The 26996-nt window shown below is 64.4% G+C and overlaps 3 protein-coding genes, 1 long non-coding RNA gene and 1 other non-coding gene across 7 annotated transcripts; 1 reads left to right on the forward strand and 4 right to left on the reverse strand.

The window, feature by feature from the left end:
- Window positions 1-78: 78 nt before the first annotated feature.
- Window positions 79-6147, reverse strand: Cnn2 (calponin 2). Of its 2 annotated transcripts, none has more exons than XM_071604996.1 (7): window positions 6038-6147; window positions 3137-3258; window positions 2581-2647; window positions 2359-2496; window positions 1872-1988; window positions 1636-1662; window positions 79-1168 (listed from the first exon to the last, which is right to left on the reverse strand). In XM_071604996.1, exons 1-7 carry the CDS (start codon window positions 6098-6100, stop codon window positions 902-904), a joined length of 801 nt encoding a protein of 266 aa, XP_071461097.1. In that variant the 5' UTR covers window positions 6101-6147; the 3' UTR covers window positions 79-901. The 2 variants fall into 2 exon arrangements, with proteins under 2 accessions (XP_071461097.1, XP_027808221.1); XM_027952420.2 differs by having other exon boundaries at window positions 1636-1782.
- A 76-nt stretch (window positions 6148-6223) lies between these two features.
- LOC114105961 (uncharacterized) lies at window positions 6224-8857 on the reverse strand. Its single transcript, XR_003585118.2, has 4 exons — window positions 8350-8857; window positions 7951-8033; window positions 7651-7727; window positions 6224-6929 (listed from the first exon to the last, which is right to left on the reverse strand). It is a non-coding gene; the product is annotated as an uncharacterized lncRNA (long non-coding RNA).
- Window positions 8858-10018: 1161 nt separating this feature from the next.
- On the reverse strand, window positions 10019-10125 carry LOC114106020 (U6 spliceosomal RNA). Its single transcript, XR_003585132.1, has one exon. It is a non-coding gene; the product is annotated as a U6 spliceosomal RNA (small nuclear RNA).
- Window positions 10126-10583: 458 nt separating this feature from the next.
- On the forward strand, window positions 10584-22116 carry Tmem259 (transmembrane protein 259). 2 transcript variants are annotated; one of them, XM_027952388.2, is made up of 11 exons: window positions 10584-10805; window positions 15979-16248; window positions 16783-16882; window positions 16979-17089; window positions 17207-17329; window positions 17402-17502; window positions 17591-17648; window positions 17730-17813; window positions 17889-18021; window positions 18097-18196; window positions 18401-22116. In XM_027952388.2, exons 1-11 carry the CDS (start codon window positions 10584-10586, stop codon window positions 18944-18946), a joined length of 1848 nt encoding a protein of 615 aa, XP_027808189.2. In that variant the 3' UTR covers window positions 18947-22116. The 2 variants fall into 2 exon arrangements, with proteins under 2 accessions (XP_027808189.2, XP_027808188.2); XM_027952387.2 differs by having other exon boundaries at window positions 17591-17813.
- Grin3b (glutamate ionotropic receptor NMDA type subunit 3B) lies at window positions 19704-26381 on the reverse strand. The gene is made up of 9 exons (XM_027952386.3): window positions 25956-26381; window positions 23934-24526; window positions 22247-23279; window positions 21256-21401; window positions 21068-21183; window positions 20790-20941; window positions 20415-20579; window positions 20264-20331; window positions 19704-20100 (listed from the first exon to the last, which is right to left on the reverse strand). Exons 1-9 carry the CDS (start codon window positions 26379-26381, stop codon window positions 19704-19706), a joined length of 3096 nt encoding a protein of 1031 aa, XP_027808187.2.
- Window positions 26382-26996: the final 615 nt, after the last annotated feature.

Raw genomic sequence — 26996 nt, forward strand, 5'->3', positions numbered from 1 at the left:
CCAACCCACTCCCGGCTCCCCACACCCCGAGAGTGAAGCTGTAAACCCGACCCTTACCACCCAACTCTCAGCACCCTCTTTTCTTATAAACAGAGGTTTTTATTGCTTTTGGTCCGCACTGGCATTTCACATTATCTCAGTGTCCAGGGCTCCTGGGTGGGGGTCATGCGCAGTAGGAGGTGAGGGATACTAGCTAGTGGACCCAGAAGGGGAAGAGCTGCAGGGGAGGTCTTTAAAATCTGCAGGACCTGAGGGGAGGGGGACCCTTGGTGAGGGGGGTCTGGTTTTCCCCAACCACTGAGATTCAATGTCCTGTGGGGGGGGGGGCCTTGGTTTCCCCGCTGGGCCCCTGGAGAGGACCCAGGGCTGTTGATCTTATAGGAATGTGGTCCCTCAACATGCCTAAAACATTTAAGGGCTACAGCCTGGACCCCTCCAAGGAGGCCCATTTCTGAGCACTCCCCTCTACCATCCCCTCCCCATCTTCCTGAAAAAAAAAAATAAAAAATATCGTTTTCTTTGGTTAAAACTTCCTGAAACTTCAGCCGGTACAAAACCCACAGGCATAGGGGGAAGAGATGAGGAAACCGGAAGCCATGGGGGGGGCCACCTTCCCGGCTGCCCCCTCCCCCTCCCCCCTCCCCCCCTCCCCCATAAAGCTAGGTCCACTGCCCCTGGGGAATCTGCTTGGGGTGTCCCGAGGACCCCCACCGCTGCACGGGCACTGCCTTCCCCCAGCTCAGTCTGTGAAACCCGAGCAGGGAGGGAAAAGCCCTGGCCCCCCACCCAGCTGCCCAGACCTGCCTGGCAATGCTTTAAAAAAGAAGCAAGAACCCAGAAACCCCCCAGAGCCCAGGTGGTGCTGCTGCCGGCAGGGGACCCAGCACACGGGGGGGGGGCCTCAGCAGCCAGCCTCTTCCAGGTAGGGGGGACGTTCCGGGGCCTCCCCGGGGCAGTCGCTGGTGCCCACCGCACCGCCATCTGCCACAGGGCCTTGTGGGCAGTACTTGGGGTCATATATCTGGCGGCCCAGGCCAAAGACCTGGCCGCTCTGGCTGGCCCCCTGTGTGTAGCCCATCTGCAAGGACATGGAGGAGCTGTCACACCTGTGCGTCCCCAGCTTGGTGTCATAGATGTGCCGCCGGGTCCCAGGCGCAGTCATGCCCACCTGCAGAGGGGGAGCGGGCCTCAGGGGAGGAGGGAGGGGCCTTCCCATGGTCTCCCCCTGCTGCCCGTCCAGGCCCAGGACCCCCACTGGGCCCCCCAACCTCAGTAGACACTTCTGACTATGAGAGGGATTCTAGGCTGCCAGGCACCTGTCCCTTGCTCAGCCCTGACTACTTAAAACCAGGAATGTCCGCCTTCCCCTTGACAGCCTCCGGCTGGGACTCAGGCCTGCTAAGACCTGAGGGCGCCAAACCCATCACACTGGACAGGTGGGACTGACTGGGCAGAAAACATGAGAGTCCCAGATCTAAGAGTGTCAGTACTGAGGGACCCTAGGGCACAGAGCGGGGCTGTCACTTCCCCAGGCACACACTGCAAGGGGACAGTGGGGGTTCAACAGGCAGGAGGGACAGGAGATAAGGCTGAGCTGGCCGGCAGGGGGCCAGCCGAGGCTGCGGGATGGCCCACCTGGCTGGCACACTTGTTGGTGCCCATCTGCAGGCTGATGGTGGAGTGGTCCATAGGTGGCAGGATGTGGTTCTTGGGGTCATAGAGATGCCTCCTGGTGCCATACGCTGTCATGCCTGACTGACTGGCGCACTTGTTGGTGCCCATCTGCAGAAAGTGGCTGGAGAGGTCAGTGGTCCCTGCCAGGCCTCCAGACCCTCAGGAGGTCAGGACCTTGGGGGACATCTGGTGCCCACCTGCAGCCCGATGACGCACTGGCCAGCCTTCATGGTAGCATCATCAAAGTTCCGCTGCTGCCTCTCCGAGTACTTGACCCCGATGTCCACACTGCTCTGCAGCCCTTTTGTCTTGGCCTGGGGTGAGGGGAGCTGGGAGCCTCAGGAGGGGCAGGCACAGGGACACAGACACCCTGCCCAGCTCCACCTCCTCCTGCCCAGCCTCCTCCCCTCAGAGACCCCAAGCCCCTTCCCACGCAGGAGCCTGGCCCCAGGCTCAGCTTCCAGACCACCGGCTCCTGGACACTGAGGACACGTCTGCAGGGCACGTCTCAGCCTGCAGCAGGTCCAGGACTGTAGGACCCCTTGGCTGCCCCGGCACCAGACTGTGCCTCTGGCCGAAGGAGGGCAGTGCTGGAGCCTCAGGGCTGCTCAGAACCAAGTGCAAACCCAGGAAACGAAGAGCCTCCACACACAGACCCCCCACCGCGGTCCCCTCCAGCCTCACCTTCCCAGCCAGTGCCAGCAGGGCCACCTGGACCTGCGTTATGTTCCCACTCTCAAAGAGGTCGTTGGCCTCGAACAGGTCCACGGGGTTCATGCCGTAGCTGACCATGGCCTTGATGAAGTTGGAGAGGTTTTCTAGCTGGGAGGAGCCAGGGGGAGGAGAGTGAGTGGGCCCGACCTCTGACATGGCCCCTGCCCGGCCCCTCCACCAGCCAGCCCTCACCTGGTGCCAGTTCTGCATGGAGTGGTTGATCTTGGGGACAGAGCCCGGCTGGAGCTTATTCATGAGCCTGAGAGGAGGGACACGGTGGGGCAGGAGGGCCGCCAGGTGAGTGGTCACCTTCCTGGGCAGCTTTAGCCCCTTTCTTCGCAGACCGCACCTCTGCCCAGCAAGTCCAGCTGCTACAGGAGAGCCCTGGTGGTACAGCCTGAAGCCCTGGGTGGGGGGGGATCTGGGACCCGCCATTGCAATGTGTTGTGTGCAAATCTGGAGCTCTGAAGGGGACAAACAGGGTGCTGGGAGCCAAGGCCCCCGCAGCCCTACCCTGGGGTCACAGCAGGGTGCCTGGCCACACGCCTGTCAGCCCAGCTGCCCAAGTGACTCAGGCAGGAGGCAGGAGTCTCAGGCCAGCTCAGCCGGGAGCCATCTGCTCAGTGCTGGGCGCCTCCCGGCACCCAGAGACCTGGCCCCCGAAACAAGAGGAAGAGAAGCAGGAGCGACTGGGACCCTCAGGAGGGCAGCTTGGGCCACGCGGGGTGCCCCGGCAGGGTGCACTCACGTGCATAAGATGACCCCATCCTTCAGACCCTTCTGGAAGTCGGGGCCGATGGAGAGGCCCGTGAGACCCTCGATCCAGGTGCGAAGCTCTGCCTCCTTCTGAGGGTCGTATTTAGACAGGAGCTGGAGGAGCAGAGGGCACTGGGCTGAGCCGGCGAGGACGCCCTGCAGAAGCCTCCAGATGGGGAGGACAGGGACTCCAAGGGAAAAAGAGACAGAGGGGCCTGGAGGTTCCCACCCTGTGGGAGCAGACATGTCCAGACTCCCCTGGTGACAGTGGCCTGGCTCCACCTCCAGGCCCTGGACCGGCCGGTGCGACCCCCACATCTCACCACCTCCCACGTTCCAGTCACCACACCCAGGATGCTCACCACAGTCGATTCCAGAACATTTCATCTCCCCAAATAACCCTGTCCCCCATGCCCCCGGCTGGCTCCCTGAGTCCACTGCCAAAGTCTTGGACTCTCCTGTCCTAGCCTCATCGGGCAGAGTCACACGCTTGCATCTAGCTCTCACCAAGCAGAGGACCTCGGGTCCCCCACACTTCAGTGCATCACCTGGCTCTCGGTCGTGGCGGAGGGACACTCCAGGGGGATGGACCACTGTATGCGTCCATCCATCTGCTGGTGGACGTTTGGGCTGCTGCCTTTCAGCTGTGTGGATATGGCCGCTGGGGACATTGTGCGGTGCCACCTGTCCTCACACTCCTGGGTGTGCACCAGGAGAGGAGCTACCTGTCTGGGTCACTTATTGGGGGGCGACTGGATTCTGTTTCTGGAACCAGCTGTGCCGGCTCCTGCCCCAGGGCCTTTGTACAGACCGCTGTGCTGACTCAGGTGCTTTGTGGCCAGGCTTGAAACGTCCCTGACGGCCCAGCTGCCATGCCACCACCCTGCCTTCCCTGCTTGCTTCATGCCCGACCAGCCTTCACCTCCGCCTCCCTCCCTGGGCGCAGCTCCTGGCTCTCTGGTCCTCCCCCTGCATGCCTGCTGTCAGCCCGGGGCTGCACAGCAGGACAGAAAAGCTCCGAGCCCACACGCACAGCCCTCCACCCAGGGCAGCGCCTCAGACCAAGAGAAAAGCCGGGACGAGAGGCCGGCAAATCCAGGCAGGTGTGTGGCAGATGCCGCCAGCCCCAGGGCAGCTCCTGAGAAGCTGATGCTGGCCCTTGGTCAGGACTGTCCAGCTGCGTGGTTTGTGCTACGGATGCCTGTCCTCCTTTCTCAAGAAAGAAAAGGGCCCCTTTCTTTCCTCTGCTCCTACACCCCCAGGGGTCCAGGAGGATGGCATAAGTGTCCTTTGCAGACCTGACTTCCCAGGTGACTGTGGGCAGATGTCCCCCTCCCAGCCTCAGTTTCTGCCTCTTAGCATGGGACAAGCTGCATAAGGGTCCTCTGCGATGCGCCCCACTTCCTGGCTCCTGCCTCAAGCCCTGTGACTGGGATCAGGACCTGGCTGCACAGGGCAGTCAGCAGGAGGCCTGTGAGTCCACCTGCCTGCCCCCGCCCCTGGTCTCCAGGTTCCCACGCCCTGGGGCAGCCTTTGGAAGGGGGGCGGCTGCAGGCGGTGATCTCCAGGCTGAGAAGCCTGTGGGGCACCAGGCACGCCCTACCCAGCTGGGCCCCGTCCCTGACCGCTCTGGTGACCAGGGCTCCAGGTCCAGCCCTGCTCACAGTGGCCTTCCTCCCTGGCCACAGGCCTCCTACAGCACAAACTTCTCACCACAAACTGCCAGGAATGTGGCTGTGCCGCCCTGCTAAATCAGGACCAGCTGTTCCAGGCAGTCCAGGCCTGGCGGCCAGCTGGGGTCCTATGGCACAGCTGATCAGAGACACACTGGATGCTCGCCTGCCCCAGCACTGTCTGGCCAGGGTGGACGAGGCATGGGGATCGTCCCTGGGAGGACGGTGTGTGCTGAAGCCTCAGCCAGTTTGCCTCAGGGTGGACCCTTCAGTGCCCTGCAGCCTGGTCAGCCCAGCGCCCATCCTCCAGTCCAACAAACCGAGGGCTGGTCACAGGGAGCCGCCGGGCTGCTCCTTTGGCCTGCGGCCTCACCCCTCCAGAGCAGTACTGAGCTGCCCCAGCCCACGGTCTCAGAGGACTGCGCCTCCCCCCGTCTCTGTCCATGTAGACCGCCCAGGAGAACCAGGAGTCCAGGGTCCACTTGTGCCTGGGCAGCAGGAGCAGCCTCTCAGGGCCTTGCCGTGCCTCTGCACCCACAGGCTGCACCGGTGGGGACCCCAGAGTTGGCACAGGGTGTGCCGGGAGCCCGTGGGCCTCAGTCCCCCTGCTGTGAAGGGCAGGGGAGGACTGGAGACCCCGGCGACTGCTGGAGGCTGGTGGGGGCTCCCTTGGCCTGCCCAGGCAGGTTCCTGGCCAAGGCCGGGGGCAGGGAAGACAGCTTCCTCCAGCTGACAGGGCCCCAGAGCCTCAGGCCAGGTGGGTCGGGGTCACCAGCCACGCGCCCTTCCCCTCCTTCCTTAGGAGCCCTGCTGTGTGACCCTCTAATGGTGTCTGCCTCTCTGAGCCCAAACTAGAAGCGGGTCTTAAGGTGACCTCCGGGGCCCGGCTCGGGGTTTCCAGGGGAGGAGGCCCACATGTTTGGGGCCGGGTGCAGGGGATCTAGCTGCCTCGGGTGGCTCCTGGGCCCCAACTTCCTCCTTCGCCCCCCTCCCAGGTGTTGGAGGCCTGGAAATTCCTGGGGGGCTCCTGGGGGGGTCCCCGGCCCTTCTCAAACCCGCCGGCCCCGCCCCCTTCCCCGAGCCCGGCAGAGGAGGGGCTGGGGGTCCCCGCGGACGCCAAGGGCCTTCTGGACGCGGGGCGCGGGGCGCGGGGCGCTGTTCCCCGGACGTCGGCGCCCCGCGGCCGCCCGCCGACCCTGCCCGACGGCGCGGCCACTCACCCGGCTGCGGACCTCGGCCGAGAGCCCGTACGCGGGCCCCTTGTTGAACTGCGAGGAGCTCATGGCTGCACGGCCACCGCGGGACTGATGGGCGCCGCCCCTCCGCCCGGGCCGCCCACTGGGCGCCGCGCCTGCCCTTATAAGGCCGGCACCCGCCGCCCGCCCCGTCCGCCCCGTCCGCCCCGCCCGCCCGCGGGAAACCGAGGCCCGAGGCCGGCGCCTGGAGGAGTCGGCCAGTCCTGGGGCGACCCGGGAGGAGAGGGCCAGATGGGCAGGTGGGCAGCTCCCGGAGGCCGACGGCCGGGGCGCCCCGTAGGAGGAGGGGCTTCGCACGGGCTGCGAGGGAGCCGGCAGGTGGCAGAGGGGAGCGGGGAGCCCGGGGCTGTGTCCTCCCCCCCCCGCCGGGACCCCCGCGGGCCGGGTGCTCGCGCTGCCCAGTGGACAACAGAACGCACAGACTCGGCGCCCTTTGCTTCCTCATCCCTGAGTGTTTGCCAGAGGAGCCCTGTCTTCAGGGACAGCCCCTCAATAGGCCAGACGCAGCCAGGCACCCTACCCACCCTCTCCCCTTTGAGGAGAAGCCAGCGGAAGGAAGGGCCTAGGTCTGGAGCAGTCTGGAAGGAGAGCGGGGGACGATAAAGAAAGGGCTGACAGGGGCGTGGAACGTGGGGCTTTGAGGCACTAGTAGGAGTTGGACACATCTGATAAGTGACAGGTTGGGCTTCTGGAGTGACCCCTTCCCATTCCCAGGAGGGGACTCCCCCATGATGCTCTGCTCCCTGGATGTCTGTCCCCTCTTTTCTTATCTGTCATTGTCCCGTTTCATCTGAGTTTGGCTCCTTGCCAGATGGTTTCGGCAAATCCTTTCCTTCCTGGGTGTCAGTCTGATCGTCTGTAAAAGGGGGACCAGTGGACAGTGGGGGGGCTCAGCAGGCATCTCTGAGCCGGGAACAGCCTAGTTTATTGGTGTCCAGACAGGGCATGGACTGTGAGGGTGGCCCTGTGCCAGTCCACCCGCACCCTACGATCGTGGCTTCTCGGTGCTGTGGTTGCAGGCCCCGGAAAGGCGCGGACAGCATCTGCCCAGCGAGTGCCCCGCGGCACCTCAGGGCCTCCGTCCGTCTCACATCCCAGCCCCTGGTGCTTGTCCAGCACCTCCAGCAAGCCAGCGGGACTCCATCCTGGGCCGGCTCAGAAGGGAGGCGGCCCGGGATGCCCGCCGTGCCAGCCTGCAGCAGGAGGTGCAGGGCAGCAAGGGGTCCGGGAAGGGCTGGCTGGGGCCCCTGCAGAGAGGAACTCTGGGTGGCTCCAGACCCCAGAACTGCCCTTCGCAGCCCCCCAGGCACCACAGCTCCTGGACCCGCCTGGGTCTCCTCATGACGCAAGGCCACCTCCCAGGCATCCAGAGGCACCCAGATACAGTGAGAGGCTTAGACCTGGGCCAGCAGGACAGAAGCCCCTCCTACGTTGTGTGCCCTGTGGCCGCCGGCGCTGAGGGCAGCTGGGTCTGGCTGTGTCCCCTGGCAGTGCCCCGGCCTGAGCTTCCGGGGGCCACAGGGGCACCCCCAGCTGGATTTCCTAATCAACCCTAATTGTGAGTGAGAAGGACCCACCTGGCTCTGGCACCTTCAGGTACACTGAGACAGGCGGGTCCTGCCTGGGTTTCCTCTCCCTGTGAGTTTTATGAACCCTAAACAGGCGTGAGAAACCGGGGTGCGCTGTGCGGGGGGGCGCGGGTTCTGAAGGCTGGACCAGCCCTTGGCTGACTGCACGCGGTGGTGAGGGTCTGATGTGAGAGCCACAGACATGCTTGGCGTGGTGTTGGGGACGGGCCCAGGGCCTCTGGGGGGCTGGGTGACGCTGTGCCGCGGAGCCACACGCCAGCCGTGAAGCGGGTCATCCAGGCTGCTCACCTCGCCTCAGTCCTTCCTGTGGGCCTCCCCGAAGGCCGGGTGAGGCTGCCCAGCGCTGGAAGCTCTGCTCCGCTTTCTCAGGCCTGTGAACTCAGCATGGCCTTCACAGTAAGTCCTCCAAGGAAATCGAGGCTGAGCTGCGCAGCGCCGGCACCCAGCGCCGACCACGCACGCTGGGCACCGCTGCAGGCAGCCTCGCAGGCAGAGCTGGCCTGGCCACTTGTGGGGCTGAAGACACCGCCTGGCTGGCTGCGTAGAGGGCAGCCTGCCTGCCGCCCCGGCCAGGCACTCAGCGTGCCTGACCCCGGCCGTCAGGACTCAGACGTCCCACAGCTGGAGGTCCTGGGGTCCTGGCACTTCAGAATGCTACCACTCTAGAAACGGAGACCTCACACTTACCAAGGACACTCTTCTGTGTGATCTCCAGACTCCGAAGCTTTCTAGTCCCATGGCAAAGCCTGGGTTCCACTCCTGCTCCCCACTTGACTGTGTGACTTTACAAAATCACTCCACCTCTCTGTGCCTCCCCTTCTGTAGAAGGGGTGTGATAACACCTGCTGGCGGGGCTGTTGTCAACATGCGGTGGGTCATTGGTGAAGCCCTCAGAAGGCGCCCGGCGGGGTGAGAGGGCTTGTGGAGTCCGTAGCTGTCCAAAATCTCGGGAACACCGGCCAAAGAAACCTGGCAGGGCCCAGGGACTTCCGGGCTTTCTCTGTGGGGACTCTGTGGCCACCTTGTTCACCTTAAACCCCAGCATGTGCTGCTACCCTGTGGGGCTGGCACCGTAGGTGGCAGTGTGGTGACCCTGCAGCAGCCACTCCAGGGACAGCCTCGGTGCGCTAGAGGGTCAGGTCAGAGCAGCCTGCGCTGGCCTGGCCACCGGGCCGTGCCTGCTCCCTCCAGTCTGTCAGTGGCCAGGCCCTTCTGGGCACACAGGCAGGAGGGCCCCAGAATAGCGGTGGGCGTGGCCAACGCGCAGGAAGCCGCCCGCCCTCGAGGCCAAGGGCGGTGGAGGCCAACCCGGGCAGGTGAGGGGGCCCCTGTCTCAAGGTGAAGGAAGATCCGAAGCGCTGGGGATGCAGCTCCTGTTGTGGCTGCCCTGGTTTCCTCCTCCCCTGTCCCAGACCCCAACCCAAACCGGTAGATGGCCACAGGAGCCCCAGAGGGCGCTCCCCACCAGGGGGGCCTGGGAGGCCGCCTTCCACGGTCCGCGCCCCAGGCTGAGCCGCCGCCACCGCGCCTTGAGTCCCGGCACCCCGGGCTCTCCTCCCTGCGGACTGCGCCCTGTCCCTGCAGGTCCCAGAGCTCCGTGAGGGCCCGAGAGGCCTGCAGTGGTCACAGCTGTGTCCCTGATAGGAGCACAGGCAGTGGGACACTGAAACTCATTTCCCCAACCCTATGTGCCTCTGTTCGCCACAGGCCTGGGTGACAAGTTGTCCCACGGGGGACAAGCGCTTGAGCGGCTCTTCCTCTCCCGTGCTGGTCCAGGCCACCTATGGTGGCCAACTGCCTGGCTTTGGAGGGTGGGGTGGAATAACTGGCATACAGTAGGTACTCAATGAATGCTAGGTCCAAGGTGTCTCCAGGTTGCCTGAGGTGTCCACCAGGCTGGGACACTAGTCCGTGCCCGGGAACAGGGTGGGGTTGGGGCGGTGCAGGTGAGGCCCAGTGGGCGTGTTCCAGCGCTAAAAACGCCTGGACTCTGCAGCACGTCCAGGGCCAGCTAGGCGCAGCCTGGTCTTGGCCTGCGGTGTCCTGCCCACCTGTCACCCCAAAGACCGAGGAGGTACCATAGCACGCAGCAGATGCACCCCGGGACCGCCTGACAAGGGGAAAAGGGGAAGGTTTCTAGGGAATTGGCAAACGCAGCAGGGTCCGGGCAAGACAGCTTTATTCTCAGGCATGCAGCAGGCGCTAGATAATTGCTTCTGCCAAGCATTGTTGCGCCTAAAGGACGCAGCACATAGCTCATCCTACTCGCGGATGTAGACGTGTAGGTGGGGCAGCCCCTATGACGCTCTCGCCTCGCCCTATGACGACATGGCATCCTCACAGGAGGAGGGTGTTCAAAAATATGGAACGCTTCACGAATTTGCGTGTCATCCTTGCGCAGGGGCCATGCTAATCTTCTCTGTATCGTTCCAATTTTAGTATATGTGCTGCCGAAGCGAGCACAAACTGCACCCTGGTGCTTCTGTTATTTAAAGCCCCCAAAGCAAAATTACTTTACAGTTAGGTGACTTTTGAATAGTTTATACCTACCACCACTTCTCAGAATGGCCTTTGGAAAGATATTCGTTGTGATCATGTTTACTTTGCGTTTCTCGGATCATGTCCCAAAGTCGTCACAAGTGGACTAACTTAACCGACCGAGAGCGGCCTTGTAGCCGCGGAGGCTTGTGGGAGGGCCCATGCAAAAGAACTCGGGCGGGGCCTCCGCGGGCGGCCACGGGCATCCCAGGATGCCCCGCGCACGCGGCGGCGCTCTGGCCTGTGCGCTCGCTAGCGTCGCAGGCCCCGGCGGACGCGCGGGTGAAGGCTAAGGCGGCGGCGGCCGTGGGCGGCGCGGCGAGGGCGGCGGCGGCCGGGACGCGCCTTGGGCACCCGCCGGCCGCTAGGGCGAGGCGGGCGACATGTCGGAGCACGCGGCGCCCGCGGCCCCGGGGCCCGGGCCCAACGGCGGCGGCGGCCCGGCCCCCGCGCGCGGCCCGCGCACCCCCAACCTGAACCCCAACCCCCTCATCAACGTGCGCGACCGGCTCTTCCACGCGCTCTTCTTCAAGATGGCTGTCACCTACTCGCGGCTCTTCCCGCCCGCCTTCCGCCGCCTCTTCGAGTTCTTCGTGCTGCTCAAGGTGACCGGCCTCGACCCCCGACCCTTGACCCCGCTGCCCGCCGGCCCCCTTCTGCACCCCGAGGCCTGCGACCTCTGACCCCGGTCGCCTGCCAGTGGTGCCCTGGGGCCGCCATAGTAAGCCGAGTGTGGTGGTCGCTGGCCCTGGCCGCCCCCAGCCCCAGGCCTGGAGCCCCGCCCTGACCAGCCGCGGCTTTTTCCCCGCCCTTTGACCCCTGACTCTGCATCTGGGATACTCAGCCCTAGGACCCCTCCTGGCAGGTCCTGGGTCTCCCCTGGGGACAGTCTGCTAGGCGTCCACTGGTATCTTCCCCCGATGGGGTCTCCCTGTTCTAGGACCTTCTGCTCAGCTTCACAGGGCAGTGTGTGGACTTGGCTGGGGTCACTGCTAGGGTTAGTGCCTAAGTCATGGCCACCACTCCTCCGGCCTGCTTAGGGAGCTCTGGGCTGGCTGATGGCACCTCCTGTGACCACTTGTGTTCTTCGGGTGACCTGGAGACCTGAGGGCCTTTGGGAAGGACAGGCTGCAGCCTGGGGCCCTCTAGGAAGGAGCCTTTGGTGAAGGAGCCAGCCATGCCCCTGGTTCCAGGTTTCTGACTCGTCCCGGGAAATGGAGAAGTGGCGGGGCACACTGACGTAGCTCAGCCAGCAAGCTTCTCCTTCCTGTCTGTTGAAACGGGCTGATACTGTTGGACGGGGCGGGCGAGGTTGTGAGCCGGTTCCCAGCCATCTGGCAGACCTGGGACCTGGCCCTGCCACAGCCTTCAAGGGAGTGCCCCAGAGCCTGCAGTCTGTGGTCTGCAGATGGGCTGGTGTGCCCAGGCCTGAAGAGCTGGCTTCCCCAGGCTGGCACTCAACCCGACGTCCTTCGCCCCTTCTTCCCTGCAGCGCCCGAAGGGCTTGGTCTTGTGGGTACAGCTCCACAATCAGGTTGTGGAGGGCTACTGAACCGGGGTCCTTTATCAGGCTCTGTGTTTAGGTGTGTGTTTTCCTTGGGACATGATAGAGTGGCAGTCTCGTCACTGCAGGTGTGTGTTCAATGCTCGGTCCTCTGTCAGCATGGGCCTGGTGGCTCCGCTCTGTCCTTCCCTTTCTGGGTCTGTGTTTGGCCGTCCCTGAAGACCCAGCACCCTTTGCAGGCAGTGGCACTCAGGTAGGCCGTGGGGCTGGGCCACAGCCGGAGGTCTTCCTTGCCCTGCCTAGTTAGAGTGCTGGAAGCTGAGGGCCCGGGGACGCTGGGTTATTTATGGGAACCCTGGTGGAGACAGACCAGACCCACACTTCTATCTTGTTTGCAAAGCCTGTCTGGGACCAGCTGGTCCTGAGGCTGCACTAGCTTCCCGGAAGCTCCACTCCTCTGCTTCCTGCGCCCCTGCCTGCCCTGCTTCCCCACACTGCTGCAGGGGGAGCAGGGACCTGGCTGCCTACCTATGCAGCCCGTGCTTCTGACATTCAGTCCCCTGTGCCTGAATCTGGGGTTGTTGTCAAAATGGCCCTGTAGTGCCAGACTCTGGGTAGAGGTGGCAACTGGACCATTGTTCAGTGGGGCCCCCTGGAAGGTCACTCTGCTGGCCTCAACATCCACCTCTGCTGGTTTCATGGCCCCAAAGCCAGAAAAGCAGAGACCGGTTAGACCTGGAGCGGCAGGCACCAGGTGCCCGGGCCTGTCTAGTTGGCTTCTAGCCCCAGCAGCCTGACCCCGACAGCCAGTGAGTGGATGCCTACAGGGTCAAGGTGTTCTGACATGTGGTACCTGTCACAGGGTGGGCAGTTACTGTCCCTGTGGTCGTGGGAGTAACAGGCTACCCCTTAGGGTCACTGAGGATCAGGAGGACTGTAGAGGTTCACATCTACAGAGCTCTGAACTGGAGACCTGTCCCATTGGCTGTCACCGTAGAAGGCAGTACCCCTGGGATGCTAAGCGGCCTGAGTAGTAGGGAGGGCGGGGACCCCTTGAAGGTTTTCCTGGCTGGGGCTGAGGGGCTCTCTGCACCCTTTCTGGGGAGGAAGTTGTGGCTTATCATTTGATCAACAGAGACGTGGACTGGCAAACAGAGAACGGCCTGCCCGGTGGCAGAGTGTGGGGTTCCCTGAGAACCTGGGGTGTGTACTGAGAAGGTTTCCTGGAGGAGGTCTCAGCATCGCCTTGGCAAGCTGTGTGTCTCTGACCCTCACCCAGGGCTCTGGGGCAGTGCTGAGTGGGCAAACCCAGAGGGAGAGCAATGCCAGGGGCATGGGAAGATGCAGTGGGCAGGGTCTGCAGGTGAAGTACCGGAGCATCTCCCCAAGGTGAGGAGCAGGGTGTCCAGGAAGCAGGGCTGGAGGGCCCTGGTGTGCTGGCTGGGAGCCTGGAGGCTGCTTGTGGGGTGGCCGAGGCAGGCTGTAGAGCAGAGGGTGGGCAGGGCTGGGATGAGGTGGCCGGTGATAGGCCCAGGGGTGTGTGGTCAGTCTGGCTGGGCATTGACTGTTCTTTGCTCTGCAGTGGAGAAATGGAGGCCTGGATGGGAGGCAGGCACTTGCAAGTGGGACGGAGAGTCCTGGCCCTGCTCAGTGAAGAAGGCCACTGGGGCTCAAGCTGGGAGCTCCCTGGGCTGGCCAGTGTGCAGTGGTGGTGGTAGGGGGTGTGGCCCCTGTAAGGGTGGCAGGAGAGGGCACCAGGGTGATGTCTGAGTCACAGCGTTTGGGGCTTGGAGGCACTCAGCTGAGTTCATGCACATTTGTGTGTAAATGCCAGCCTCATGGTCAGGTCGTGTCCCCAGAGAGCTAGTCACTAGAACCTGTGGGGTGTGGCAGGCTTTCATCCAGCAGCCCTCTGCCCCTGCCTCCCACACTGACGGAGATCCTCCTGAGGTCACCCGTCTGCTCATGGTCAGAGGTCAGGTGGAGTCCTCGGTAGTGTAGCTCATGACTGCTTCCAGCTGCTTCTACTGGCCCTGTGACGTCATCAGGTCTGTGACCTCTGTGCCTCAGTTTCCTCATCTGTAAGGGGGGTGTCAAGAAGTGTGCTCACAGGAAGTGTTGGGAGCCCTGGCTCTGGGCTTGCTGTGTCAGTGCCCTTTGTCACGTGCCAGCCTAGCATCCAGTGCGTCCTGTGGCTAGAAGGGCATCCCAGGCAGAGCTTCTGTGCATGTTTGGGCCTGAAGAGCAGAGTGTGGCTGCCAGGGACCCCTCAAAGACCAAGTAGACCCCAAGGTTCAGCTCTGGCTGGCCCCTCCTGTGCAGGAGGCTAAGCAGAGGAACAGGTCAGCTCCTTTGGCCACCTCTGCTGCCTCACTGCCCTCTCCAGGCCTGCACCAGGCTCAGTTCCAGGTACTAGAACCCTGGGCAGGGCTGCTCCTGTCCGCTTTAGCTGCTGGACCTGTCTCCATGGTGCCCGTGGCTGCAGGTGAGGGCAGCTCTCTTCCCAGTTGGCCCAGAAGGAGATGACATGCAGCTTGCTTGCTCCTGGAGCCTCACTCTCCAACTGTGTCCCTTTCGGGTCCCAGCCACTGTGAGTGCTGTGCTGAGCCAGCCCTGTGCGCGGTCTGCAGGGACTGCAGAGGTCCTGCCTTTGGCGGTATGCAGCCGGAGGCCACCACAGCCTGCACCTCAGCTTTCCATGACCTGGGCCTCTGTGGGCTGTGGTTTCGTCCAGTCAGCCCTCCCCTGGAGAATCTGGGGCTCGTGTGGCAATACCTAGGCATGGGGGGTGTTGGAGCCTGGGTGGCCCCACTGGCAGGACCCTGCCCTGTGCACCTAGAGTGGGGCAGGGCTGAGTGGTTCTCACCAGGCCCTGCAGAGGGTGCCAGGGTTGGTGCTGTGGCACAGCAACCAGGCTGGCAGTGTGCTGTGAGCAGAACTGTCAGGTGTTGGGGAAGCTCCCTGGAAGAGGGCCTCCTGTGTGTCAGGGCTCTCCCCTCAGCGCCATGGACACTGGATGTGCAGCAGTGTCTTGGCCTCTACCACTCCATACCAGTTGTGACAGCCACAAATATCCCCAGATGTTGCCCAGTATCCCCTGGGTCAGGAGAGCCCATGAACCCCCCAAAAAGGCTCTGCACCTTCAAATTGGCCCTGTTGAGTCCCTGAACTGCTGCCCACATGGAAACCCACTCAGTGGGGAGGGGTAGAGGGGACAGTCCAAACCCTCCCTGCTCTGTACCCTCTGCCTCGACAGGAGTCTACCCTGGTGTCTACTGAGAGCAGGAAGTGGACTTTTTCTTTTTTTTTTTTTTTTTTTTTTGAGATGGGGTCTTGTTAAGTTGCTGAGGCTGACCTCAAACTTGTAATTCTCCTGCGTGGGCCTCCTGAGCCTCTAGAATCAACAGGTGTGCGTCACTGCACCGGGCCCTCCTCAAGTGTTTTTCCATGGGTGTCAGTACTTAGCGTTGGTAGTTGGACATTCTGGGCCAGATCATGCTCTGCTCTGTCCTGGGCATTGCAGAGTGCCGAGCAGCACTCCCGGCAGCCACCAGTCACCCCTGGGATAGTCACCCCATGAGAGTGGCTGCTCCTATTGTTTTAAAAATTTTTAATATACATCTTTTAGTTGTAGACGGACACAGTGCCTTTGTTGTGTTTGTTTATTTCTGTGCGGTGCTGAGGATGGAACCCAGGGCCTGAGCCCCGCCCCGCCCTGGTTGCTCCTCTGTTCCCCAGGCAGAGCAGCCTGGCCTTGTCCGCACGCACCTGTGTCCTGTGTCCTCGCAGCTGCTGGACCTGGGAGAGGTGCAGAGGGCTCTTTACAGGGAGGGGAGGCTATTTTTGGCTGGTGAGATCAGGGGCTCTGAGGACACAGCAGAGTGGGAGGCAGGAAACAGCTGTGCAGCCTTGGGGAGCTAAGCTGTGCTGGCGCCTGGACCCTGCAGGTGGCCTGGGGGCTGCAACACCTGGTCGGGGCCTTGAGTGTTGAGAGCAAGTTGGTCAGTGGTGCTGGTTGCTCTGTGCAGTGGCCCCAGCCCCGCCCAGCTCCTCCCAGTGGGGGCCCTGCACACAGCCATGAGGGCCCCACCTCTCACCCCCTGGGGGACCCATGCCCCAGGACCCCTCAGCCTTTCCTGGGCTAGGGGGGCAGGTCATGACCTGGGACAGTGATGTCCCCCAGAGTTCTCCTCAGGCACTCCACTTCCTGGGGGTGGCCGGCAGCTGGGAGCGTGCGTGGCTGGGCATGGCTGACGGCTGGCTGGCGCCCCCAGGCCCTGTTCGTGCTGTCCGTGCTGGCCTACATCCACATCGTCTTCTCCCGCTCACCCATCAACTGCCTGGAGCACGTGCGCGACAAGTGGCCACGCGAGGGCATCCTGCGTGTGGAGGTGCGCCACAACTCCAGCCGGGCGCCCGTCTTCCTGCAGTTCTGTGAGGGCAGCCGTGGGAGCTTCCCGGGCCTGGCTGTGGAGCCAGGTGGCCTGCAGCTGGAGGAGGAGGAGGAGCTGACCGTGGAGATGTTCAGGAACAGCTCTGTCAAGGTGAGCTGCCTGTGCAGGGCTCGCAGACCCCGCGACTGCAGAGGTGCGGGTGGTGGCTGCCTGGGAGGCCCTTGGGCCTCGAGGGCGTGGCACAGGCGACCTCTGCCTGCTGCAGCTGGTGTAGCCCTTGGTGACCTTTCCTGCGTCCCTATTGGAAGCAGGGCTGGGCACTGGGTGCTAGGATTTCCCTGTGGTCACGTGGGGACAGCAGCCAGTTGGGGGTGCTGCGAGCAGCCAGGGGCTGAGCCAGGGCTCAGTCTAAACTGAAGGCACAGCTGCTGCGGGGTGCGTCCCCGCCGTCACACTTCAGCAGCTGGGGCTTGAGGCTTGGATGGGCCTGTGCCCTGTGACCTCTGCAGTGTTCAGCTTTGCCTGTGTCCTGCCCTGTCCCTAGCTTCAGAGGTCGGACCCCTCCTGGAGAGGACCACATCAGGGCAGGCTTGGTGTCAGGGTGGGGGTCATCAGCCCCCAGCCCTGGAGGTAGTAGATGCCCCAGCCGGACCTGCTAACGCTCTGGTGCCTGGTTGCCTGCAGTTTGAGCTGGACATTGAGCCCAAGGTGTTCAAGCCTCCAGGTGGTTCTGAGGCCTTGAATGACAGCCAGGAGTTCCCCTTCCCCGAGACGCCCACCAAAGGTACGCACTGAGGCCACGTGCAGGGTGGGTGCTGAAGCCCCTCCCCACCCAGGAGAGTGGGTGTGGGGTGGACTGCCTGACCAGCTGTCCCCGCAGTGTGGCCCCAGGATGAGTACATCGTGGAGTACTCGTTGGAGTACGGCTTCCTGCGGCTGTCACAAGCCACCAGGCAGCGCCTGAGCATCCCGGTCATGGTCGTCACCCTGGGTGAGCCCGACTGCACAGCTGGGGCTGGGGTACCGGGTGGGCCCGCCTTCCCAGGGAGGACCTCCATCCCAGCAGGCCCTCGGAGGCTTGTCCACCCTGATCCTTACCCACCCACAGACCCAACACGGGACCAGTGCTTTGGAGACCGCTTCAGCCGCCTCCTCCTGGATGAGTTCTTGGGCTACGATGACATCCTCATGTCCAGCGTGAAGGGCCTTGCAGAGAATGAGGAGAACAAGGGTGGGCCCCGTGGGGTGTGGGGGGTGGCGGGAGGGGTTTGGGCAGCACCTGCGCTCACTGCCGCGCCCCCAGGCTTCCTGCGGAACGTGGTGTCCGGGGAGCACTACCGCTTTGTCAGTATGTGGATGGCCCGCACGTCCTACCTGGCCGCCTTCGTCATCATGGTCATTTTCGTGAGTGCTGCGGGGCTTTGAGGGAGGGCGGGAGCCTGCTGGCGGGACCGCGGGGACAGCCCCTGACTGGCGCGGACCTCACTTGCAGACCCTCAGCGTCTCCATGCTGCTCCGCTACTCCCACCACCAGATCTTCGTCTTCATCGGTGAGTCTCAGCCGGCCACGGGGGGCGGGGCGGGCTCGCCCCCAGGCCCTCACGGGTGGCCCCCGCACCCTGTGCCCGCAGTGGACCTGCTGCAGATGCTGGAGATGAACATGGCCATCGCCTTCCCTGCAGCGCCCCTGCTGACGGTCATCCTGGCCCTCGTTGGTGAGGACCCTACCCGGCATCCCCCGCCCCACACCCTCCCCACCCGCTCCAACCTGGCGCCACCTGTCCCTGCAGGGATGGAGGCCATCATGTCTGAGTTCTTCAACGACACCACCACGGCCTTCTACATCATCCTTATCGTGTGGCTGGCTGACCAGTACGACGCCATCTGCTGCCACACCAACACCAGCAAGCGTCATTGGCTGCGGTGAGCTGGGCCGCGACCCACAGGGTCCTGGGGTCAGCATGGCGGCCTCCTCAGCTCACTGCTTGCCTCCTCCAGGTTCTTCTACCTGTACCACTTCGCCTTCTACGCGTACCACTACCGCTTCAACGGGCAGTACAGCAGCCTGGCCCTGGTCACCTCCTGGCTGTTCATCCAGGTGGGGCACACCTCTGAGGAGGGCTGAGCCTGGGCAGAGGGCAGTGTGGGCCCCTGTACCACCCAGCTTTCCCTGCTTTGGAGTCCTCGGGGTGGACTGGTCCCAGTAACTCATTTTTCTTCCCAGTGAGTCAAGGTGGGTGGCACAGGGGCCTTTCCTGGGTTGTAATGTGGGCAGCCGGCTGACCCTGCCCTCCGCCCGCAGCACTCCATGATCTACTTCTTCCACCACTACGAGTTGCCCGCCATCCTGCAGCAGGTCCGCATCCAGGAGTTGCTGCTGCAGGCGCCGCCCCTGGGCCCCGGGGCCCCCACGGCGCTGCCCGACGACCTCAACAACAACTCAGGCCCTCAGGCGGCCGCCCCTGGCCCTACAGGCCAGCCCCTTGCTCTGGGCCCTGGCTCGACTGGAGCTGCTGGGGGGCCTGGGCCCGGGGCTGCAGCTCCCAGTTCACTGGGGGCTGTAGCGGCCTCGGTAGCCGCGGCCACTGGGGGTGACCTGGGCTGGATGGCAGAGACAGCAGCCATCATCACAGACGCTTCTTTCCTGTCCGGCTTGAGTGCCACCCTCTTGGAGCGGAGGCCCGCTGGACCCTTGAGCCCCAGTGGAGGACTCTCCCATGCCCCCCAGGACAGTGCTCCCCAGAGTGACCCCGTGGCACCTGACACAGCCTCCCCCACAGACATGGGGGCTGAGCCCAGCCCTGCATCCACGGTCCCAGGAGAGGCACCCTCCGAGGTCGGGTCCTGAGCCCCCACCAACAGCTGAGCCGCCTGTCAGGGCTTCCCCCTGGGGAGCTATTGGGCACCTTGCAGCAGCCCCTCGGGGCGGGGCAGGTTGTCCCCGTGGGGCACCAGGGCCCTCCCCCCTGGATTGCCCCTTCGCTCCGATTGGGGGTCTCATCAGGTTTGTGGAAGGTGGGTCCCTGTCTCCCAAGTGTGGGGCCTGGCCAAGGCTTGTCCTGGTAGTGAGCTTGTTTGTGGTGGTCTGCGAGGACAGGGGTCGGGGGCTCCCGGAAGTTCTGAAGGGGGCTTGGTGCGAGGTCTGGAGTGCACCGTTCCAGGGGCAGCGCAGGGCACCAGTCGGGCAGGTCTGAACAAGGTAACCAGATGGGAGTGGGCTGGGCAGCTTCGCTCTCATGCCCCGCGGCCAGGGGGCGGTCGGGCCCAGCCCTGCCTGGTGCTCCCTGTGCAGTGCCTTCTCCACGGCTGACCCTCCCCGTGTGCACCAGGCCTGGGGTCCCCAAGAGGGCAGAGCTGTGTCTGGGGCACAGGTGCCAACATCAGTGCCTGGGGTGCCAGGGTCCAGCCGTGCTCAGGGCGGGAGTGGGCCAGGCGGCCAAGCCAATCACTCGGTGAGGAATGCAGAGCAGCGCTCATTCCATTCTATTTAATTGCGGTGTACAAAATTGTGTTTGTATATAGAATAAACTCCGTGAACAGGGTCGGGTCTGCCCTCGCATGTGTGCGGGGGAGGGGTCTGCAGCTGGATCTTATCCAGCGTTGGATCACGGGGCGTCCTCAGGTGCGGCTTGGGCTTGGAGCAGGCGCAGTGGCCGCTGGCGAGCGCTGTCCCCAAGTCGAACTAGGAGCTCCCCGCGCCGCATCAGAGCTCGGCGGAGCCTTTCGCGGACGGCCTCGATGTGCCGCTGCAGCTCCTCCAGCTCGCCGCTCGGCGAGGTCGCTGGCATAGCAGTGGGTGGTGGCCCGTTGGAACAACTCCAGACTGGACTTTCGGGGGTCCCAGGCTCCGCCTCCGCCCCTCCCTGGGCGGCTGCCATCCCTGGCTCCAGCAGGAAGCGCACCCTACGCTCCTTGCCCACAGCCCGGCGCACTCGTTTCCAGCGCCCTGGACCCTCGGGGTAAGCTGAGGTGTCTTGCTGCTCCTGCTGCTGCTCCGAGCCACTGGGGATGGGACAGGGCTAGGTAATGAACCCGGGCAGCCGCGGCCCTCTGCCACCGGGGGTGCGAGGACTTGTGAAGGGGCCTTCGACAAGGCCTGGAAGTATGTGAGGAGGACCCGCCCCCTACGTCGGGGCCCCCGCTGGCGGGCGCAGCTCTTCTTTACCTGGGCTCCGGCTCCAGCCTCTGCCTTTGCCCTTCCCGCCGTTCTGTGTTGAGAGCCCGGTGAATTTTCTAAGATCCCAGACAAGCCCGGTTGGTGGTGGGGTCGGCGGCAGGTGCTGTCCCCGCTGTGCCCACGCACCGACGGCCCTCACCTGGCTGGTGTGCAGCCAGTACTGCAGCCTGCTGCCCCTGCGGATGCGCGGCAGCACCAGGCGGAAGAAGACGTGCTCGCACAGCGAGCTGAGCAGGGCGCTGCCCAGGCCCAGGCAGAGCAGCACGAAGAGACCCGAGAAGTGGTAGATTCCCATCTGGAGGGTCTGGAGCAGGACACAGGATGCTCTCACCGCCACGAAAGCAGACCGCTGGGGAGTCCTCACGTGGCGCCAGAGCCAGGCTGGGCGCACGTGAGGGCTCGGCTCGTGGAGGGGGTGTCGGAAGGGCACCAACGCAGATGGACATCTTGGGGGTGAGCAGGGGCCGAGCGCTTCGCCCGCTAAGGTGTCACGCACTCCGGGGCCCGGCCTCACCTCAGTAACCGCGAAAACCCGCTTCCCGCAAGGCACCATCTTGTACCACTTGTCGTGGAGCAGGTCGATGAACCCCGAGGACTTGTAGCGGCTGATGAACTCGGACAGGTTGGAGGTGAGCGGGGAGTTCTGGGGCAGGCCGATGCCGTAGCCTGGGGGCGCGGGCCGGGACACGGCCCCGGGAAATTGTACCCAGCATGTCCGACCTGGCCCTGCCCCCTGGCGCCCCCTGGCGCCCCCGTGGCTCTCCACGGGCGCGACCCCTCCCATGCCCTCACCCTCGATGGCGAAAGGCTTGCCCACGGTCAGCAATTTGCAGTCGGCGTCGATGGAGACCTCATAGTCCAGGAGCGACTTGTCCATGATGAAGGCGTGGAGCTTGGGGGGGTCGCTCCTGTGGGACCAGGTGGAGTCAGCCGGCCACCGGCTCCGCGCCCGCCCCGGCCCGGCCCCGCCCCCGCCTCACGTGAGCATGGCGACGCCGTCGGGCGTGGTGGGCGCGCTGTGGCGCCGCATGTGCGCGTGCATCTCGGGGAAGCTGGCCTTGATGTAGGCCTCGGCGCTGCTCTCCCGCACGGTGCCGAAGCGGAAGCCCTGCGACGGGTGGTGCAGCTGCGTGCAGAGGCGTCGGGCCTGCTCAGCCCCGCGGCCCTGCCCTCTCTTCCCAGAGCTCCCGCAGCCCGACAACCACAGATGCCCCCAGGCCCTGCCCAGGGTTGGGGCGCAGCATCTCGCCAGGTGGAGACCCTTTTGGACACCCACATGTTTGTCCTTACAAGTTGGACCCGAATTCCACTCTTATCCCACTTAGAATCCCATAGGATCCCCGAACACCCATCTCTCCCCAGCAGCCCCCTGCACCTGCTCCTTGGGCTTCCCACCCACCCTGCTTCTCCTGTCTCACAGCCCACTGCCTTCTCCATCTGCAGAACACCTGGACCTGGACCCTCCCATTTTCCTTTCCGTCCTCAACCCCATGCCCCAGAGTCAAAGCCCAAGTCTTCCCTGCAGCCCATAGGACCCCAAATAAGCTTCCCTGTCCTCCCTGCCTCCCATCCTCCTCTCCCCGCCCTTCAACTTCTGTCTCCCTCCTGCCTTGCTCCAGCCACACTGGCTTTTAGCTGAGCTGTGGGGCCCTGCCTGCCCCAGGGCCTTTGCACAGCTGTGTCCCCTAACTGGATCGCTTAATCACAGACATCACAAGACCACTTGCTCAAGCAGGAGGGTGTCATGTGAGGACTCTGCTTATCTGTCAGGATTCTCTGCCTGTTTTGTCCACAGAGCATGGAACATACTAGGTGCTCAATAAATGTCTTTGGGGACTGTGGCATAGTTTAGTGCTTACCTGGGTTCCTCTCCCAGCAGCAAAAAATAAACATATCTGCCCTGAGATCCACCTTGCCACGCACCATGAGCCCCAGTGAAGCCCCTGGAGCCCTGGTACCCAGGCTGCCCACCTTGGGGTCGTGGATCCCTGACAGCTCCTCGAAGGTCTTGTCCCCAACCATGACTGCGGCCAGGTTGGCCGTGTAGCTGGACAGCACCAGCAGGCAGAAGATGGCCCAGAGGTTCATGAGGAAGCGCCCTGTGGGGCACTTGGGGGTCTTGCTGGAGACAGTGCGTCCGAAAAGGATGGCGTAGCACAGGTTGAGGGCAGAGGAGTAGGAGAACACCGTGCCCCGGTTGCGCCCGCGGGGCGTGAGCCCGTAGGGGCTGCGCCACTCGTACAAGGTGAGGAAGAGCGCCGTGAGGTGCAGAGCCGCGAAGACCCCCAGCCACATGGACCAGTGCAGCGGCCACATGAAGGCACCGATGGGTGAGGCCGTGTCCCGCGCCCGCACCAGGATGCCCAGGCTGGTAGAGAAGAAAGGGCTGGTGAAGTCCATGACCTGCGAGCGTGCCGAGTTGATGCTGAAGCTGGTGACCGCCATGTGGGCCCTGCCAGCCAGCAGGTCACCCACCAGGCCAGTCCAGTGGCCGTCCCGCAGAGCGCCATATTTGCCATCACCCACGATGTACAGCTCAAAGTCGAAGGGTGCGTCCTCGGCCAGCCGCTCCAGGAGGTCAATGCAGTAGCCGTAGCAGCATTTGCGCAGGGTGTGGGGCACTGAGCCATTGGCTAGTGCTGCAAACAGAGTGTCCAGGACAGCCGAGTCATTGGTGCCAGGGTCCAGGCACAGCTGCCCTGCCGGGCACTGCCCGTCCTCGTCCGGCTCACGGGCAAACACAAACGGGTGCTCCACCAGTGTCACCACACGCAATTTGGGTCGGGCCCTGGCACCTGTTGGGGGTGGGAGCTGGGAAGCAGTGCCCCCTGGCTCCAAATCCAGCTGTCCGTCCCGCCAGCTGCCCACCGTGGCCCAGGCTGGGGCGCCCAGTGGGTCCCGGAGAAGGCTCCACACCTTGAAGCTGCGAGAGATGTGCACCTGCGAGGTGCTGGTCACCCACACGGGCCCCGTGCGGCCCTGGAAGGACGTGTTGGCCAGGAACCTGGGGGAGGGGCTCAGGAGGTCAGCTCCCCACCCAGGGAGTGTGGCCAGCTCTGCTTCCAGGAGGTGTCCTCACAAAACTTGGCCTCTGAGGTTTGGGCGGGGGGTGTTGCCTTCCTTGGTACTGAGGGCTGAACCCAGGGACACCCTACCACTGACCACGTCCACGGCCCTCCATACTTCACTTTGAGACAGGGTCTCTCTAAGTTGCGGAGGCTGGCCTGGAATTTGCGACCCTCCCCCCTCAGCCTCTGGAGCGGCTGGGAAGTGTGCGCGCGGCTCTGGGCTGTGGTCGCAGGGTCTTGGAGAAGCAGAGCTGGCGCCATGGCCCTGCTCCTCAAGGCCGCTCCCGGATTGGCTTTGGGTGACAGGAGGTGCCTGGGGGTGCAAGGCCCTTTCACCAGACTCAAGGTAGAGCTCACACTTCAGGGGCTCTGTGGCTGCAGGCTGAGATGTGCCCCTCCTGCAGGGCTGTCCTGCAGGGCCACCAGTCCCTAGTGAGTCCCCTCACCCCGGCCCCCTTCTTGGTCTCTCTGCTTCCACCTGAGACAAAACTCGCTGTGTTCTCAGGCCTCCAACACAGCAAGCACACGATAACAGTGCAGGGGCGACCCTACGGGGCGGACAGCCTTCCCGAAGCAGGGTCCCCACTCACTGAGCCAAGAAGCGCCCGGGGGACTCTGGTCCTGCTGGCTCCCGGTCCTCGCAGTTCGCCATGGCCAGGAGGAGTGCCCGCTCTGGCTGCACACGGGCTGCACTACCCAGTGCCCGGGCCACCAGCTCCACGGCGTCGTGGATAGTGGCCTCCAGTGAGGGTCGGGCCACCTCGCCCAGTGCCAGCAGCCCAGGTGGCAGGCCAGCCGTGGGCAGGGCCTCGGCAGGCAGTGGCGTGCCCAGCAGCCAGCGCGGCCCAGGAGGGGCAGCCCGCAGCACCTGTGGAGCGTGGGTGGTGTCACAGCCGAGGAGGACGGCCACGGGGACTGGGGACTCACCTCCCCCTGGTGTCCCCAGTGGGGCCAGGCGTGTGCGCAGCCCCACATCCCCCACGTCTGGCCGACTCAGGTCCAGCAGGATCCTCGGTGCCCAGCCAGCCCGGCTTGTCCAGAGGGCCACCAGGCCAGCGGGATCCCGGACACGGCAGAGCACCAGGCCGACGTCCTCCCAGCCGTGCGCCTGCAGCAGGGACACCAGCACGTCCAGCAGCGTCTCCAGGGGGCTGGCCCAGTCCAGCTGCAGGTGGAACGGGGTCTGGGACAGGGGTGCTGCTGTCAAGGCCGGCAGCCGCCTTGTCCCCCGCACCTGCACTCCTGTCACTGACGGGCAGGCTGGCCGCCCCTCCCCAGGCCTTCGGGGCCGACCCCCTCCCGCAGGCTTGACCTTCACCTGAGGGTGGCAGGGGCACTCAGCCTGGCCCCGGCCACGGCTCACTCTGGGATTTCCCCCGTCACCCCGAGCAGGCGTGCTCTTCTCTCTTAAGGGAGGCGCCCACCCCTGTGTGTCCTTCAGACCCCAGGCCTCTCCCTCTGTGGCCCCCCTCTAAACACCCCGTCCCCGGGCCCTCCCTCTCTGCACTGGGCTGGCCTGCCCGCTCCGCCTCTGAGCTCCTCCAGGGCTGAGGGCAGGGACTCCACTGCTCAGAGCCCAGCCTCCGCTAGGAGCCCTCCTCACACATTACCGCGGGTCCCCGGGGCTCTGAGTGAGGGCAGGGCTGCTTACCAGACACCTAGGGTGGGCAGGACACTGCCTGGGTGGACAGGGTGCTAACTGGCCAGGGTTGAACTGGGAGACCTAACTCAGTCCCTGGGGCACCAGACCAGTCCCAAGCCCAGGGCCCCAGTGGCAACGCATGGACGCAGTTTCTGGAGGTGGCAGCAGAGGGCACCACACAGCTGGGTTGGGGCCCGGAGAGCTGGTTAGTGACCTGCCTCTCCCGTCAGGGCCTCTCCTCCCCCAGGAGAGGGAAGGCCAGGCCGGGTGTCTCCAAGATGGGTTTGGAAGGAGTGAGGAGACCCGCTGGGAGCCAGTCCTGAGGTTGGCCCTTCCTGCTGGCCCCAAAAGGGACATCTTCCTCTGGGTACAGTGGGCCCTGTTGGGGGCCTGGGGCCCTACCAGCCACCCTGCTCTCCTCCTGGGATCTGGGGCTGGGATCAAGAAGAGAGTGAGTCCAAGGGGGTGTGAAGGTTCAAAATGACTCCAGGTCAGCAGGAGCCTATGAGGTAGGGGCTGCCTGCCCTCCAGGGTCTCTGGAGGGAAGGAGAGGACCATGGAGAATGGAGGTCTGAACCCGCACCCCTGAAACTGCACACTGCAGGTGAGGAGGGAGACCCCTGCCCTCCCAGCCTAGGGACATCAGGAGCCCTTGATCCAGGGTGCCTGGATCCACCTGGCAGGAAGGGGGCAGGGGTCTGCCTCCATCACCCCGGGGATGGTCTTCCCAGGAACCCTGCGCCTCAAAGGACAGCCGGTCTTGTGGGGCCAGGCCTCCAGATCGGGTACCCTGGGGCTCCAGTCGCCTGTCCGGTTCCTGCCCTCCGGGGCAACCCGGGTCTTCCATGTCTAAGTCCCCATCCCTGTGCCCTGGGTCATGCGGCGTCCAGGGGTTCGGTTCCCGCGGGCGCGCCTTGGAGCAGCCCCAGCCACCCCAGCTCCCGACCCACTGGCGGTTGTCCGCGAGTACCGGGGCGCCGAGGGGCGCGCGCGCCTCCCGCCGCAGCACGCTGAGCACCGGGGTCTCCGTGGCAGCGGCCAGGAAGTGCAGCTGCAGCAGCTCGGGTCGCGACTCGGGGAAGGCCAGCAAGGCTGCCACGCCCGGCGAGGCCAGCGTCTGGCACAGGCCGCGGGCCATCGAGGCGGGGTCGCGGGCAGGGGGCGCGGCGGCCACAAGCTCCAGGCTGAGGTTGTGCGGCAGCGGCGGCTCCAGGGCAGCCCGGGCCAGCGCGGTGCGGGCGCGGGCGCGGGCAACGGATGCCCGAGGCAGGAGGGCGCCCAGGCGCACTGAGCCCCCCAGGCGCGCCAGAACACCGCACGGCTGCGGGTGGCCGCGGGCGGACCCGGGCGCCAGCCCCAGCGCCAGGCCGAGCCACAGCGCCCGCACAAACTCCATCGCAAAGTTGCCAGTGGAGGGTGGAGCCGCGATGCCACCGCACGGGAGGGATCCTGCTCCTGCCGGCGGCGCGCCCTCCCGGCCGCCGCCGCCTGCTGCCCAGCCCAGCAGCCCGCCAGTGAGCAGCGCGCCGGCCGCCTGGCTTGCAGATGACTGGCGGCCCACTAGGGAGCGGCGGACTGTGCCTGGCAGGGCTGGGTACTTGCCAGCCAGTCATTTCCCATCCTACGGATGAGGAAACCACCAGGGAGGGAGTCGGGGCCTCAGAATTGGCTCACACCCCCACCGATCTCAGGATCCTGGATCTCCCTGGCCTCCCAGCCTGGGGACCCTTCCCATTGATCAGGTGGGAAGACTGAGTCCCAAGAGGGGCCAGATCCACCCCACTTGCAGAGAGCAGCTTCTACCCCGACAAGCGACAAGCACCATCAACATTGTGTATTCTGGGGAGTGAGGCGAACGTCAGGGATGGAGAGCTATTGAGTGGATCTGCTCTCCAGCCCTGGGCGGGCAACTTGGACCAGAGAGCTACTGTTCATCCTTTAAAAACCAGTGCCAGATGCCCCACTCTGAAACATTCCCTCCTTCCACCCAGGAACTTGCAGAAGCACCCCT

This window comes from Marmota flaviventris, chromosome 1 (assembly GCF_047511675.1).
Source record: "Marmota flaviventris isolate mMarFla1 chromosome 1, mMarFla1.hap1, whole genome shotgun sequence".
Classification (NCBI taxonomy): domain Eukaryota; kingdom Metazoa; phylum Chordata; class Mammalia; order Rodentia; family Sciuridae; genus Marmota; species Marmota flaviventris.

Excerpts from the sequence above, each read along its gene's own strand:
- Cnn2 (XM_027952420.2), bottom strand. The coding sequence starts at position 6,100 with ATGAGCTCCTCGCAGTTCAACAAGGGGCCCGCGTACGGGCTCTCGGCC. Across the intron at positions 3,259-6,037 it reads CGGCCGAGGTCCGCAGCCGG|CTCCTGTCTAAATACGACCC; the intron begins GTGAGTGGCCGC and ends CTGCTCCTCCAG. Across the intron at positions 1,989-2,358 it reads TGCTGGCACTGGCTGGGAAG|GCCAAGACAAAAGGGCTGCA; the intron begins GTGAGGCTGGAG and ends CCCTCACCCCAG.
- Tmem259 (XM_027952387.2), top strand. The coding sequence starts at position 10,584 with ATGTCGGAGCACGCGGCGCCCGCGGCCCCGGGGCCCGGGCCCAACGGC. Across the intron at positions 16,249-16,782 it reads TCAGGAACAGCTCTGTCAAG|TTTGAGCTGGACATTGAGCC; the intron begins GTGAGCTGCCTG and ends GGTTGCCTGCAG. Across the intron at positions 17,814-17,888 it reads GGTCATCCTGGCCCTCGTTG|GGATGGAGGCCATCATGTCT; the intron begins GTGAGGACCCTA and ends CTGTCCCTGCAG.
- Grin3b (XM_027952386.3), bottom strand. The coding sequence starts at position 26,381 with ATGGAGTTTGTGCGGGCGCTGTGGCTCGGCCTGGCGCTGGGGCTGGCG. Across the intron at positions 21,402-22,246 it reads CAGGGATCCACGACCCCAAG|CTGCACCACCCGTCGCAGGG; the intron begins GTGGGCAGCCTG and ends CTCTGCACGCAG. Across the intron at positions 20,580-20,789 it reads GGGTTTTCGCGGTTACTGAG|ACCCTCCAGATGGGAATCTA; the intron begins GTGAGGCCGGGC and ends GTCCTGCTCCAG.